The sequence below is a fragment of the Myotis lucifugus genome, unplaced genomic scaffold (genome assembly GCF_000147115.1).
Source record: "Myotis lucifugus unplaced genomic scaffold, Myoluc2.0 scaffold_228, whole genome shotgun sequence".
NCBI lineage: Eukaryota > Metazoa > Chordata > Mammalia > Chiroptera > Vespertilionidae > Myotis > Myotis lucifugus.
Genome location: NW_005871276.1, coordinates 1,847,678 through 1,862,911, shown reverse-complemented (window position 1 = coordinate 1,862,911; position 15,234 = coordinate 1,847,678). Strand labels below are relative to the sequence as shown.

At 46.1% G+C, this 15,234-nt stretch overlaps 1 protein-coding gene across 5 annotated transcripts in view; it reads left to right on the top strand.

Annotated features, from left to right (window-relative positions):
* Positions 1 to 3,686: 3,686 nt before the first annotated feature.
* PAPOLA (poly(A) polymerase alpha) overlaps positions 3,687 to 15,234 on the top strand; it is a 60,099-nt gene continuing 48,551 nt past the window's right edge. For 3 of the 5 annotated variants that reach the window (XM_023762022.1, XM_023762024.1, XM_023762021.1), the window contains exon 1: positions 3,920 to 4,497. In XM_023762022.1, coding sequence (XP_023617790.1) covers positions 3,926 to 4,497 — 572 coding nt within the window. In that variant the 5' untranslated portion in view covers positions 3,920 to 3,925. Of the gene's footprint in view, positions 3,896 to 3,919; positions 4,498 to 15,234 lie in introns of those variants that run through there. The other 2 variants (XM_006098282.3, XM_023762023.1) reach the window with 2 other exon arrangements.

The window sequence follows — 15,234 nt, the reverse complement described above, 5'->3', positions numbered from 1 at the left end:
AACAGATATATAGATCAATGGAATAGAATAGAGAACCCCGAAATTGGCCCGAACCAATATGCTCAATTAATATTTGACAAAGGAGGCAAGAACATACATTGGAGTCAAGATAGTCTCTTTTTAATGTATTTTATTGATTTTTTACAGAGAGGAAGGGAGAAGGGTAGAAAGTTAGAAACATCAATGAGAGAGAAACATTGATCAGGTGCCTCCCGGCACACCCACCACTGGGAATGTGCCTGCAACCAAGGTACATGCCCTTGACTGGAATCGAACCTGGGACCCTTCAGTCTGCAGGCCGGCGCTCTATCCACTGAGCCAAACCCGTCAGGGCCATTCCCTACTCTTTTGATTTTTCAAAACATATAAATGTAATCTTGTTCAGTTTTAAACTTTCAATGGCTTCTCCAGCTACAGAGAAGATAAAATTCAAATCTCTCAGAATGGCCTCAGGCCTCTCAGCTCAAAGGTCAGCACTTGCAAGAGGCCTTGTCTGGCCACTCTTTCTAAAGTTGACCTCCCCATAATCCTAACACCTAATTTATCTCTTTCATGGTTCTTAATCACAACCTGTAACCCCCACCTCTGATTATGGATTTATTATTTGCCCCAAACCCTCAGAACTTAAGGTCTATGTGGGTCAGAAATCTTCACTGTATTTTTCATAGTGGAAAATAACCCCAACTTAGCACCTTTTTAATCTTTCCCTCTACCTAATATGCTCACCTACTAATCAAATATTGTTTTCTATCAAGATTTCTTTTCCGCCGAAGCCGGTTTGGCTCAGTGGATAGAGCCTCGGCCTGCGGACTGAAGGGTCCCGGGTTCGATTCCGGTCAAGGGCATGTACCTGGTTTGCGGGCACATCCCCCATAGGAGATGTGCAGGAGGCAGCTGATCAATGTTTCTCTCTCATTGATGTTTCTAACTCTCTATCTCTCTCCCTTCCTCTCTGTAAAAAATCAATAAAATATATTTTTAAAAAAAATTTCTTTTCCTTCCCCCTCCTATTGTCATCTTTTTTTTAAAAAGTACTTTTATTTTTTAAAAATATATTTTATTGATTTCAGAGAGGAAGGGAGATAAAGAGATAGAAAAATCAATGATGAGAGAGAACGATTGATTGGCTGCCTCCTGCAAGCCCCTTATTGGGGGATCGAGCTTGTAACCCAGGCATGTGCCCTGACCGGGAATCGAACTATGACCTCCATAGGATATTTTTCCATTGATTTTTAGGGAGATTGGAAGAGAGAGAAAGACAGAGAGAAATATCGATGTGAAGGAAACACATCAATTGGTGGCCTCCTGCAAGTGTCCTGACCAGGGCGCTGGTGGGGGAGGAGCCTGCAACCGGAATGGAACCCGGGACCCTTTGGTTCGCTGGCCAATGCTCTATCCCAGGGGTGGGCAAACTTTTTGACTCGAGGGCCACAATGGGTTCTTAAACTGGACCGGAGGGCCGGAACAAAAGCATGGATGGAGTGTTTGTGTGAACTAATATAAATTCAAAGTAAACATCATTACATAAAAGGGTAGGATCTTTTTTTTTTTTAGTTTTATTCATTTCAAACGGGCCGGATCCGGCCCGAGGGCCGTAGTTTGCCCACGGCTCCTTTATCCACTGAGCCAAACCATCCAGGGCAAGTCTTAACTCTTCTATCAGGACATTTCTAAAGTCACCTCCTATGTAAAATCCACTTAACTCCATCTGCAAATGTAGTTCCCTTTAATCGTCTTGTGCGAGCAGCCTTACAAATACTCTTCAGGTGTGCTGCCTGGCTGCAGCAGCCTATGGAAGGCTGACACCAACCGGGTGCAGGGCAGCTCCAGGCTGATGTCCATCTCTCCTTTCTGCTGAGATGCCCGGCAGAGGACAGCCCTGAGCGCAAGAAGGTCCCATTCTTGAATTCAAAAAGCCCATCATCGGTGCCATCTTTATGAGCAAGCTTTAAGGCCACCGCCTTCATATTTTATTGGTTTCTCTGGATCTCAGACTTTCAAACTTTTTAAGGGCAGGTCTGCTCTTGGGTCCGCAAGCCAGGCTGCCTTGGTGACAAGAGGGTAAGGAGCAAGCAGACGTGGGAACCAGATCCAGGCCTGCCTCCAGGCAGCGCTGTTCAGCGGAAATGACAGCCGCACACACAATGTAACATTCCCTGGTAGCCACACTTAAAAAAAAAATGTAAAAAGGAACCGGTGAAATGAACGTTCCCGATGCTGTCTCTAATGCCGCACATCCGAAACGATATGAAATGCCATCAGTGAGGCAGCTCACACTCCTTTGTTTGTACCAAGATCGCGGAAATCCGTGTGAGCTTGGCGGTTACATCCCTTCCTCCAGCCAAGCGCGCCAGAGCCCCACGCGGTCACAGTGGATGGCGGTTTGGACTCTGCATTTTCCCACGGAGCCGTCAGTCCCGACATGCTAGCCCGACTGGATCTTCTGGGGCAGCGGTTCTCAACCTGAGGGTCGCGACCCCTTTGGCGGTTGAATGACCCTTTCACTGGAGTCGCCTAAGACCATCCTGCATATCAGATATTTACATTACGATTCATAACAGTAGCGACATTACAGCTGTGAAGTAGCAACGAAAATAATTTTATGGTTGGGTCACCACATGAGGAACTGTATTTAAAGGGCCAGAAGGCTGAGAACCACTGTTCTGGGGGACAAGGAATTTAAAACTTCAACTTCCCCGCCTCTGGCTCCTGCCTGCCCCGCCCTTGCACCCACCGGCGTGAAGATGGGAGGCAGATCCGAGTGGAGCGTGGCTCAGGCTGCGTTCCTCACCCTCTTGCTGGGGGCGGGAGGGAAGGCTCCAGGCCCCACCCTAGGGAGAGGCTAGGGTCGGGTCACACAGCCTCCCTCGGGGAAACTGAGCGGATTTAACAGGAGAGATGCGCCCGCCACAGCTCCAAGACCCACTTAAAAGGCCGACGGTCGCCGCTGCCCGATGTTGTCCCGAGCGACAGCATGCCCCGTCGGTTCCGTCGCTGGTTGCGGGGTGCAATGAGCTCGCCTTACCGAAGGGGCGGTCCCCACCCTGCCCTTCGAACTTCTTCATTCAATAAACACTTCTCAGGAGCCCGCCCAGGGGCATCCGAGGACTCAAGAGCCGACGAGCGCCAGCTCCCGGTACTTCCGGCTAGAAGGTGGGTCCCCCCAGACACCTCTGCACCCCACTCCGCACGACCACTTTCCACAGGGATGAGGCCGAGTCTGACTGCACAGCAGGAGGAAGCCGCTGGGTAACGCGTTGCAACCCCAAGGCACCCACCCACGTGGCCACGTCCTGCACCCCGCGCTCGACCCGTGGGCGCCTCGCTCCCCTCCAAGCGCCCCCACCGGCGCCGCGACCTCAGGCGCCGAGAACCGCGGGACCTCACAATGCGCCGGAAGCGTCCCCTCGCGGTCCCGGGGTCTCTCCGAGCCCTTCCTCGCGCCGTCCGGGCCCCGTCGCCCGCGTCGGCCACGGGAGCATCCCCGCTGGACTGACCTCCCGCTCCCTCAGACGAACCGCACTCCTCGCGGAGGCGGGTGGGAATATGCTAATTGCGGCGGAAATTGCCCGGCCCTCCGCCGCCTCACGAACTACCTTTCCCGTGAGGCTTCGCGGCGCCGGGTGGCCTCTGCGCAGGCGCGCGCCCGGCGTGCGTGGCGGCGTCAGCGGTTCTAGAACGTTGCTGTGGTAGCGCTCGGGCGCCATGTTAGGACGAGGGGGAAGGAGGAGAAGCGCTTAAAGCGGCGGGAGCGGGTGCGGGAGTGGGGTTGGACCCTGGGCTGCGGCAGGCCCCCCCCTCCCTCCCGCCTCAGTGGATCATGCCCAGGGCGGCAGCGGCGGCGGTTGCGGGGGGGAAGTGACTGGGCGGTGCCGGCGCAGGAGACGATGCCGTTGTAAGTCATTTGTGTTCTGTTTCCTTTCGCATGCTGGCGGGGCCTTGGGGGCGTCGGGGCCGGAGGGGAGGGTGGCGCGCGGGCCGGGCTCTCGCCCCGCGGGGGGAGGTCGGCGGGACTGGGGTGCTTCCTGTTTCCTCACCCGCCCGCTGCCGCACTTCCCCTGGTGCTCGGGCCCCACTTCCCCCACCCCTTCCTGGCCTTGGTCGCCGGCGGGCCGGGGCCTTCCCCTTCCGGGAGAGCCGGGAACCCAGCCCCGCTACTCCCGCTTCCCCGCCGCGGCCCCGGGACCCAAACACAACCCGAGCGGGGTCCGGCGGGGAAGGGGGGCCCTGCTCGCCGCGGGTCTGCGCGCGCCTCCCGGAGCATTTTGCCGCTCCCGCTCCCGGCCTCCCTCCGCGCGTCCCGGATGCCCAAGCCGGACTCCAGCATGAACCCCCTTCCACGTCGGAGGCTGCTGGAGCGCTGGTTCAAAGCCCGGCTTGGAGCGTGGAGCCCCGCGGTTCGACCCCCTCCTCCCCCGCCTTTCCGCCGCCCGGAGCGGGGCGCCAGCCCGGGTGCCCTCCGACACGCGCCAGCTTCCGCGTCGCTCGCTCGCCCCGGTTTGTTTTGATGGGATTTGCACGCGGATTGCAACATACGTCCTCCTCCCGCCACCTCTTCCCGATACTTTGTGTTTTTCGGATTGTAGACCGACAGCCGTCCCCTTGGTGCCTTGGAATCTGACTAGGCCTGCATTTCACACTTTTAGAAAGTTTCCCCTTTCTCACTGAAAGGAGATGTCATTTTAGAGATCGTCGTTGGGATAGAAAGGTTACATGCAGCTTGTTTTCTGCGTTTATACAGCCGCGTTGAGGCCTAAATAGTGAGACTGCATTTCAGAGTGGAGTGCCTCTGTCAGACGGGGGAGGGAGGGAGGTGGTTTCTTTGTAGCTCCAAAACGAAGTATGTCCTTGACACTCGAATTTTTACTTCAATGCAAAGTAATGGTTTCTAGACACCTATTGTAGCACATCAGGTTTTTGTTTTTTAAGTAAAGACAGTTTCTTTTTTGCACCTATCGATGATAGTTTTACAGTTTCACTTAGATAGGGTGGGGCAAAAGTAGGTTTAGGGTTGTATGAGAAACAGTTTATTTTTGTATTATTATTTATTAACTGTTGTGTTCCATACAAACAACTGCGAATCTGCTGTCCCCTCACCCTGTATGTGAGTGTAGATATATACGTGTATGTGTGTGCGTGTCTCTTACAGGTGAGGCTCTAACTTTGACACAGGCTTTAAAGACATCTGCTTTTTACACAATCGTTTCAAAAGGAATTTCATACTCCTTTTTTTTCACACACTCCAGTCATTTTGTCAAGAGGCTTAGCAACATATTTCTGTAATGAGAATATCTGTTAGTTTAATTAAATATACAGACCTAAGATCTTAGAATCTGCAGGATTCCTAATTGATTCATCCTTTCATAGAACGGTGAAAAGAGGCACCAGGAGAACCCTGTCTGAGCAAGATTTTTGTGGCCTTTTCCCATTCAGCAGCAATTACAATAAACCTAAATGTTTGCAGTGATGCCATGTGACTTCTTTGTGTTAGCTCACATTTTGTTGCTGCTTTTGAAAAGGGACTTCTGTTTCTGGTAATCTTGTCTGTATTTAAAAATGGATCAGTGATAGGAAATGTATGCATTAAAAGACTTTAATGAGGAAATAGCTCAAGTAATTGTCTTTCTAGAAAGCGAAAGTCCATTTATACCTACGTTTCCCAAACTTCCTTTGAGGAGGGATGTGTACATTTCCTTTGAAAACCTAGGTGCTTCAAATTCTTAAACAGTAGGTCAAATGTATAAGATGGAAGACAGAGTCAAGACAGCAAATTTATACCGGGTTATTGTCTTTCCAGTGTGCTTCTTGAAATGTCAACAATATGGCAAATTTTTTATTAGCTAGCCCTCTCATTTTTAACCCAAAGTGTACAAAAAAAGACCAAATCTGCCTAGTTAGATAGACCCTTTCCCTCATTAATTTGCTTTGTTTTTCATGTTCTGTTGTCAGCTGTCTTTAATTTTTGTTCCTTTGAAGTTTTGAATTGTGATTTCTAGGGTATATTAGGTTTGACTTTCACTTTAATTTTGGGTATGCCTGTCCTGTTAAATTTGTCAGACTGGACCAAATCAAAATAAATTATTGAAGTTTAGGTCATTATACAACATTGTGAACAAGCCCATATTTTATCTAAAAACCATACATAATTGCATATATAATTTTAAAAAAATATTTTTATTGATTTTTTTTACAGAGAAGAAGGGAGAGGGATAGAGAGTTAGAAACATCGATGAGAGAGATCGATTAGCTGCTTCCTGCACGCCCCCCACTGGGGATGCTCCTGCAACCAAGGTACATGCCCTTGACTGGAATCGAACCTGGGACCCTTCAGTCCGCAGGCCGACGCTCTATCCACTGAGCCAAACCGGTTTGGCTGCATATATAATTTTGAAAGGTTCATATGATTTAAGAGCCATGGTGATGGAAGCTTCCAACAGTTTTGATGGTAATGAGGTTCATTAATGGAGTTTCTCACATTTTGGGCTGCATAATCTCTCATGGGGCTGTCCTGTGTATTGTAGAGTGTATGCCCCTCTACCTGCTAGGTTTCAGCAGCCCCACCTTCCCATCTTCCTAGTAGTGATAACTAAAAAAACACTAGATGTTGCCATATGTACTCTGGGGCAAAATCTTTTTGTTGAGAACCACTGCATTAATACAGAGTATAATGCCCTGATGGAAACTATATTCCGATTGCTGATATTTAGCAAGAGACTTGGGGGATATAATAACTTTCCTCACAAATATTTGTGGGGTTGTCACCAAAAGGGATTGGAGTAGTTTGATGTGGTCATCAGTTGAACTGGGACATGTTGGTGGATACTAATATTGTTTGTAGCAGTGGTTCACGGAGTGACCTGAGGAAGCCTTGGGGTGTGGGAGTTCCTGAGATCCTTTCAAGGAGTACATAAAATCCAAACTATTTCATAACAGTACTGAGATATGTTTTTATATTCTACTGACACTTGCACCAATGGTGCAAAAGAAATGATGGCTAATACTATTCAGGGCTTAGGACGAATCAAGGCAGAGTTAGCATTGTGCTAGTAGTAGTCGTATTTCTTCACTGTATACAAGTTTATTAAAAGTCCTTGATGAATCAGTAATGTTAGTTTTATTAAATGTTGATCTTTGAGTTTGTCTTTTAAACATTCTGTGATAAAATGGGAATTACACATAAAGCTGTATCTAAAAAGTAGAATGGCGCCCTAACTGGTTTGGCTCAGTGGATAGAGCGTTGGCCTGCGGACTGAAGGGTCCCAGGTTCGATTCCGGTCAAGGGCATGTACCTTGGTTGTGGGCACATCCCCAGTGGGGAGTGTGCAGGAGGCAGCTGATCGATGTTTCTCTCTCATCGATGTTTCTGACTCTCTATCTCTCTCCCTTCCTCTCTCTAAAAAATTAATAAAATATATATTTAAAAAGTAGAATGGCTGTTTTGAGAAGGACACATGTATGATTGTTTGATTTGTGAAGCACTAAACTAGTGCTTTTCTTATGAAGCTCTATTTTTACCTAAAAAAAAAACACAAGTGATGTACCGTGGGTAGTCATACTTGACTATTCAGCATTTACTTGAAAATGAAGTGAGCCTGCCTCTTTAAGGAATATAACATAGTATTTGTGGTCAATGATAAAATTTGAGCTTTCAAGCCAAAATTAGAATTTTGGAAAGCGTGGTTCTGCCATTGTAATGCTTGATAGCCTCTCAACAATTAAACATGTCTCTAATTTGATTAGTGGTGATATTAATTTGTATAGTTTTTTGGATAGTGTGTAATAATGTGTCAGCATCTGGAAAATATGTATAATTCAGTGAGCCCACATATTCCAAATCATCAATCATCCTATATAATAAAAGCATAATATGCAAATCGACTGAATGGCAGAACGACCAGTCGTTATAATTCTCACTGACCAGCAGGGGCAGATGCTTAACGCAGGAGCTGCCCCCTCGTGGTCAGTGTGCTCCCACAGGGGGAGCGCCGCTCAGCCAGAAGTCGGGTTCATGGCTGGCAAGCACAGCAGCAGTGGCGGGAGCCTCTCTCGCCTCCATTGCAGGTGGGCGGTAAGGAGCGAGGGGTCCCGGACTGCGTGAGGTCACAGGCCAGGCTGAGGGACCCTCTACCCCAATGAACAGTTCTCGTGCACTGGCCTCTAGTGGTATAATAAAATCACTTGTGGGTAAAAGGTACATTCAAAGTGCAAGGTAGACCAATGGATTTTAATGCAACAAAGTACAGAGGGTTTATTGATCTGGTTTCAGCTTTCATACTATAATATGAATGAAATAATCACTTGTGAAATTTTGGTGTAGTATCTAAGAAGAATATCCACAATTATTTGAAAGGTTACTAAAATACTCTTCTCCAGTTATAATGGTATGATGACAGGTTTTCTTATGTGTCTACAAAAACAGCTTATTGAAAGGGATTGAATGCAGAAACAAATAAGGGAATCCAGCTGTCTCTGATTAAGCCAGAATTAAAGAGATTTGCAAAATGTAAAACAGTGTCATGCTTCTAACAATTTTTGTTTTGGGAAGCAGTTATTTTTTTTAAAGTTATTTATGTTAACACTAGAGGCCCAGTGCATGAAAATTCATGCACTGGAAGGGGGCGGGCCCTCAGCGTAGCCTGCCCCCTCTCACAGTCCAGGAGCCCTTAGGGGTAGGAGGTGACCTGGTGGTCAGGGGAAGGTGCTACCCCCATCACACCTCTGCTGCTGCCACTGCTGGCAGTGCAAGCCTCAGCCGGTCCTGGTTACCTGCACCTCGGGCCGGCCCTGGGCGGTTGGGCAGCCGACAGCCAAGGCTTGCCTGCACCACGGGCCGGCCCTGGGTGGCTGTGGGGCTGAGGGTACTGGGGGACTCCGGAGGCAGGCGCCCCCGGTGGGGCTGAGGGCTGAGCATCGCCACCTTGAAGGCATGACAGTCAATTAGCATATTCCCTCCTTATTGGCTGTGGGTGCCGCCATCTTTGCAACAGCGTGAGGGTCAATTAGCATATTCCCTCTTTATTAGATAGGATGTGATGGATTTCTTGTTACTTAAATGAGTAAACATTAAAGAAATTTCCCAGTTTATCATTTCCAATGCAGTAAATACAGGGAGACAAAATCCATATAAACAAAAGCTCTTTGGGGTCCTCAGTAAATTTTAAAAGTTATAAAATCATCCTAAGACCAGAAAGTTTGAGAATTACTGCTGTATAGTAACAGCTAACAACTGCCTCAAGCTGCTATTTTTAATGGTGGTGTTAGTGCAGCAGCTCTGGTGGGTTTTGTTTTTTTAAAAAATATATTTTATTGATTTTTCACAGAGAGGAAGGGAGAGCGATAGAGAGTTAGAAACATCGATGAGAGAGAAACATCAATCAGCTGCCTCCTGCTGGGGATGTGCCCGCAACCCAGGTACATGCCCTTGACTGGAATCGAACCTGGGACCCTTCAGTCTGCAGGCAGATGCTCTATCCACTGAGCCAAATTGGTTAGGGCTCTCGTGGTTTTTTAACATAGTGTGGAGGAAAGGACACATGATTTAAAGACATTTTTTCTTTATTTAAGAAAACAAATATAAATCTGTCTTTCAAATTTATATTACCTCTTAGTTCCTAGGTCGATGCTCAACCACTGAGCCACTCTGGCTGGGCTAAGTGAGAAATTTTGATTCACAGGTTTTAGGATTTGGAGATTGTGTAATGAATTGTTTGCTGAATATTAGTCATGGTTTTAAACTGTGGTATTTTACTTTAAGCATGTTTTCAGTTTATGCTTTTTCATGGAGAAGTTGGGAGGGAAGGTATTTGAGTTGAGTACATTTATGAACCTACTGGAGGCCTGGTGCATGAATTGGTGCATGGGTGGGGTCCGGCCGGCCCGCCCCGATGGGGGCTAATTGTGCCGGGCCAGTCGGGGGGGGGGGGACGGGGGGCATGTGGGAGGTTGGCTGGGGGGAGGGGCCGCAGGCAGTTGGCCAGCTGGCCCCGCTCCCCGTCAGGGTGTGGGGGCCAGTCGGGGTCCCGATCGGGCCAGTTGGCTGCTGCAGTATGCATCATAGCGACTGGTTGTTCCGGTCGTTCTGTTGTTTCGGTCACTTGGCTTTTATATATATAGATTCAGTTCTAGTCCCCATAACTCCCACTGTCGCTTAGGCAAAAGCTTCTTGTCTTGATTATATATAATCTTTAAAATGTTTGATTCATCAGAACATTATATTCTTTGGTAGCTAAGCCATCTTTAACATTACAATTAAATTTCACCTTCACTTGCATGTAGGCAAGTTTATAAAGACAACTCGCAGGCAAAATGAGGCCATTTGGATTATTAGCTATTTCTCTCTCTCTCTCTGGTGGGAGGGACACATGTCTGTTATTCTATCTGTTTATTGTTTTGAATATTCACCACCTTTTAAGTAATTGCACAGTCTCAGTTTACAGTTAGCAAAATAACAGCATTGGAGGAGACATTAGTTTTCCTTAAAGTTGGTTAAATTGAGGCTCAAAGTAGTTACTTGTCCAAAGAACTAAGGGTGCTGAGTTGTAGATTGGGCCTTAATTCAACACTGGGTGCCATGTTCCATTCTCATTCTAGTACTGTACCACATTGCCTGTGAACCTTGTTGCGAACTGTTTGATCAGCTCAGGTGGAGTCTGTTTACATGTCTTAATAGAACTAAATTTCAATATCAAGTTGTTTTTAGAACATTTGAATATTAAAATTTTTTATGGTAACATTTGTTATATACTTATGGTATACGTGAAAGTATAACATAGAATTTAAGATATTAGTATGTATTTTTCGTGACTGTTTTATTTAAAGCTATGTGTAGATTTACCAGTTACAAAGTCCATTTTGTGACAACTGCCTTTGGTGGAAAGGTGTTTGTCACTTTTTAATCTTTGGATTGCAGCTCTCCAGAATTGTATAGCATTTTTATTTGTGGAAATTTAAGTCTGGGGAAAGAAAATGTAGTTGTTTTTATTTTTAAACGTATCTTTACTTTCTTCCTCTTCTGTCACAAAATTGTCTTTCAAATTTATATTTCCTCTATATTTTGCCCACAAACCAGCTTCTTGCAGTTTATAGTGGTTTTTATAGTTTGGGGTTATGAATAATATTCCTGACATCTTAGTCATCAGTGACCTCTAAATTACATTTCCTGGAGTTATTGTGAATAATACTATGCATTAATATATTTTTGACTATTTCTTTGCAATACATTTTTATACTTTTTCAGAGTCTCTTTATGTTTCTTTCATTCAAAATGTTCTTGGCAGATTGATTCAGGAGTGCTGTGGTTTGTCTGGTTTTGTACTTCTAGTAGTACAAAATGAGAAGACTAATAATCATGTCAGTATTAAATATTGGTCAGTGATAGGAAATGTGTGTCTTAAAAGTCTTTAATGGGGAATAACTCATTAATAATTTGTCTTTCTAAAAATTAAAAGTCCTTTTATACCTACGTTTTCCAAACATTCTTTGAAGAGAGAGGTATGCATTTCTTTTGAAGACCCTTTTGGAGAGAGAACAAAGGGGCAGTTGGAAGAAAGGAAAAATAATCTGGCCATTATTATAATTGAAGTACAAGTACCTTTCTCTGCAAAATTAATGTTAAATTTACAAAGTTTGGCCTTGGGATTCATCATAATTTATTCTCCTTCAGCATAAACTTAGTTCATCTGTGGCTGAACTTCTGCTTTCTAAATATTAGCTGAATGATCCACGTGGAATACAAATTTTAAGAAGATACAATTAGGTTCTAAATGTATTTATTTTAGTACCACTTACACAGAACACATGGCAGGCAAATTAGCCATCCTTAGAATAATTTCATAGTGTGTGAATGCATTGTCTTGGCTATATGCTAACTCTAAGCTGTTAGTAAAATTAAAATATGTTAACCTATGTAATATTTCTGCTAAAAATTAATATTTAATGCACATTCACATAGTTTAGAGAGATCCCTATTTCTTTTCTGTCCAGTATCCTATTTTTCCTGCTTAATCTGAATGGGCACATTATGTTTAAGGCCTTTAAACAACAGATTATACTGTAATGTATTGATACATTAAATAAATTATTGTGATTTGTCTGATTGCTTCCAAAAAAGAATATCAGGCTTTCAGTTTTAACTTGACTGACTAAAAACTACAAAGAAATGATAGTGTTTTCTGTTGGCTGGTAGCTGCTTACTCTGAGGCAATTGACCCTGTTAATACCATGGGCCACAGCATATACCAGTGATGGCGAACCTTTTGAGCTCGGCGTGTCAGCATTTTGAAAAACCCTAACTTAACTCTGGTGCCGTGTCACATATAGAAATTTTTTGATATTTGCAACCATAGTAAAACAAAGACTTATATTTTTGATATTTATTTTATATATTTAAATGCCATTTAACAAAGAAAAATCAACCAAAAAAATGAGTTCGCATGTCACCTCTGCCACGCGTGTCATAGGTTCACCATCACTGGCATATACCAAATGCCTAAAATGAGGAGGCAGGAATTCATCAGTAGTATGAGCTTTGTTTAGATTGGGATGCAAAGGTACTAAACATTTACTGTTTGGAAAGCATCATTGTTGATTTGTTGTGCTTTTCTTTCTTTTTTTAAAAAAACATATTCCATTGATTTTTTTACAGTGAGGAAAGGGAGAGGATAGAGAGTCAGAAACATCAATCAGCTGCCTCCTGTACACCCCCAACTGGGGATGTGCCCGCAACCAAGGTACATGCCCTTGACCGGAATCAAACCTGGGACCCTTCAGTCCGCAGGCCAATGCTCTATCCACTGAGCCAAACCAGTTAGGGCATGTTGTGCTTTTCTTTCGTATTAGTCATCTACCTAAACCTCACTTTCCTCCCTCCTTTCCTGTCATTTAGAGCAGTGGTCACCAACTGGTGGTCCGCGAGGTCTGAAAGGTTGGCGACCACTGATTTAGAGGGCACACCTCTCATTTTTTCCTTCTGTTGATTTTTTTGTTTCTGTAATATTTATTTTAAGCTTTTACTTTGCATGTGTGTGTGTTTTAATATTTATTGTTGAAAGTCTTACATTTGTACTCTTTTTTTCACCCATTGACCCCTCATAGCCAGCTCCCGCCCCAAGCTATCTGTTAAGGGTCTGAATCTCAGACCAAATTTGAGACTGTCACTGAGAACAGACTTTGTCTTTGTATTACTGATTTTAAAGTTGTCTTTCACATGTATTTAGGAGTTCAGTAAATTTCAGCTTAAGTATTTATTATACTACTAGAGGCCAAGTGCATGAAAGTTTGTGCACTCAGGGGTCCCTCAGCCCGGCCTGCACCCTCTCGCAGTCCAGGACCCCTTGGGGGATGTCCACCTGCCGGCTTAGGCCCACTCCCCCAGGGGATTGGACCTAAGCTGGCAGTCAGACATCCCTCTGGCAGCCCAGGAGCCCTTGGGGGATTTCCGACTAATGGCTTAGTGCTGCCACAGAGGAGAGGCTTCCGCCACTGCCACTGTGCTGGCCAGCCATGAGCCGGCTTCTGGCTGAGCGGTGCTCCCCCTGTGGAAATGCACTGACCACCAGGGGGCAGCTCCTATGTTGAGCGTTTGCCCCTTGTGGTCACTGTGCGTCATCATAGTGACTGGTCATTCCGCCGTTAGGGTCAATTTGCATATTACCTTTTTATTATATAGGATACTTTTTGGCAAAAATGAGTTAAATGAGAAAAAGGTGATTTTAGGAAAATTGGATTGATGAAGTTGGATCACTTTGGATGCCTGAGCAGTTTTCTGGAGTGGTTAATAAAGCATGATGTTGCTTATATTTGCTATTTCTTTTTAAGTATATTTTTATTATTTCAGAGAGGAAGGCAGAGGGAGAGAGAGAGAGAAACATCAATAGGAGAGAATCATTGATTTGGATGCCTCCTGCATGCCCCCACCAGGGATGGAGCCTACAGCACAGGGATGTACCCTGACCGGTAATCAAACCCTGACCTCCTGTTCATAGGTCAATGCTCAAACACTGAGGCACACCTGCCGGGCTTCTTTCTTTCATTCTTTTTCCCCCCAAAATATGTTTTTATTGATTTTAGAGAGAGAGGAAGGGAGAAGGATAGAGAGATAGAAACATTTATGAGAGGGAACCATCGATTGGTTGCCTTCTGCATGCCCCCTGCTAGGGATTGAGCCTGAAACCTGGGCATGTGCCTTGATCAGAATTAAACTGGTGACCTCTTCTTCTTCGTGGTTCGATGCTCAATCAATGAACCACACCAGCCAGGCCTGTATTTGTTTTCTACACTAATAAAACAGAAAGATCCAAATTAACCATCACTTCGTCACGCCGCCACTCTGCTACACCCACAAGCCACACCCACCAGCCAATCAGGAGCGAGTATGCAAATTAACCCAACTAAGATGGCGGTGGCCACAGAGCTGGAGCGAGCAGGAGGCTTGGGTTGCCTCCAGTGATGGAGGAAGCCAAGCTTTCCACCTGCCCTGGCTGGCCCTGGGCTCAGCTCAAGGCTACAAAGTTTCAATTATAGAAGATAAATAAATCCCAGATACCTGCTTCCAGCCGGGCTGTGGCTTCTGCTCAATTATAGAAGATAAATAAATTCCAGAAAAAAGAAAAAGAAAAAAAGGAGATCCTGGGACCTTGGGTCACTGGGGGGCGTGGCCAGCCTGAAAACGGCCCTCAGCCCCTCACCCAGGCTGGCCACACCCCCATGGGATGAGGGTCCCCCCTGAAGGGGGTGTGGCCAGCCTGCAAAAAGCCATCAGCCCCTCACCCAGGCTGGCCAAGCACCCCAGCAGGACCCCCACCCTGATCCAGGATACCCTTCAGGAAAAACCAGCTGGCCCCCACCATGCACAGGGCCTCTTTCCTATATAATAAAAGGGTAATACGCAAATTGACCCTAACAGTAGAATCACTGGGAATGACTGGTCAGTATGACACACACTGACCACCAGGGGGCAGATGCTCAATGCAGGAGCTGCCCCCTGGTGGTCAGTGCGCTCCCACAGGGGGAGCTCTGCTCAGCCACAAGCCAGGCTGACGGCTGCCAGTACAGCGGTGGTGGCGGGAACCTCTCCTGCCTCCTCAGTAGCGCTAAGGATGTCCGACTGCAGTTTAGGCCTGCTCCCTGCTGGCAAGTGGGACATCCTCCGAGGGCTCCCGGACTGCCAGAGGGATGTCTGACTGCCAGCTTAGGCCCGATCCCTGGGGAGTGGCCTAAACCAGCAGGTGGACATCC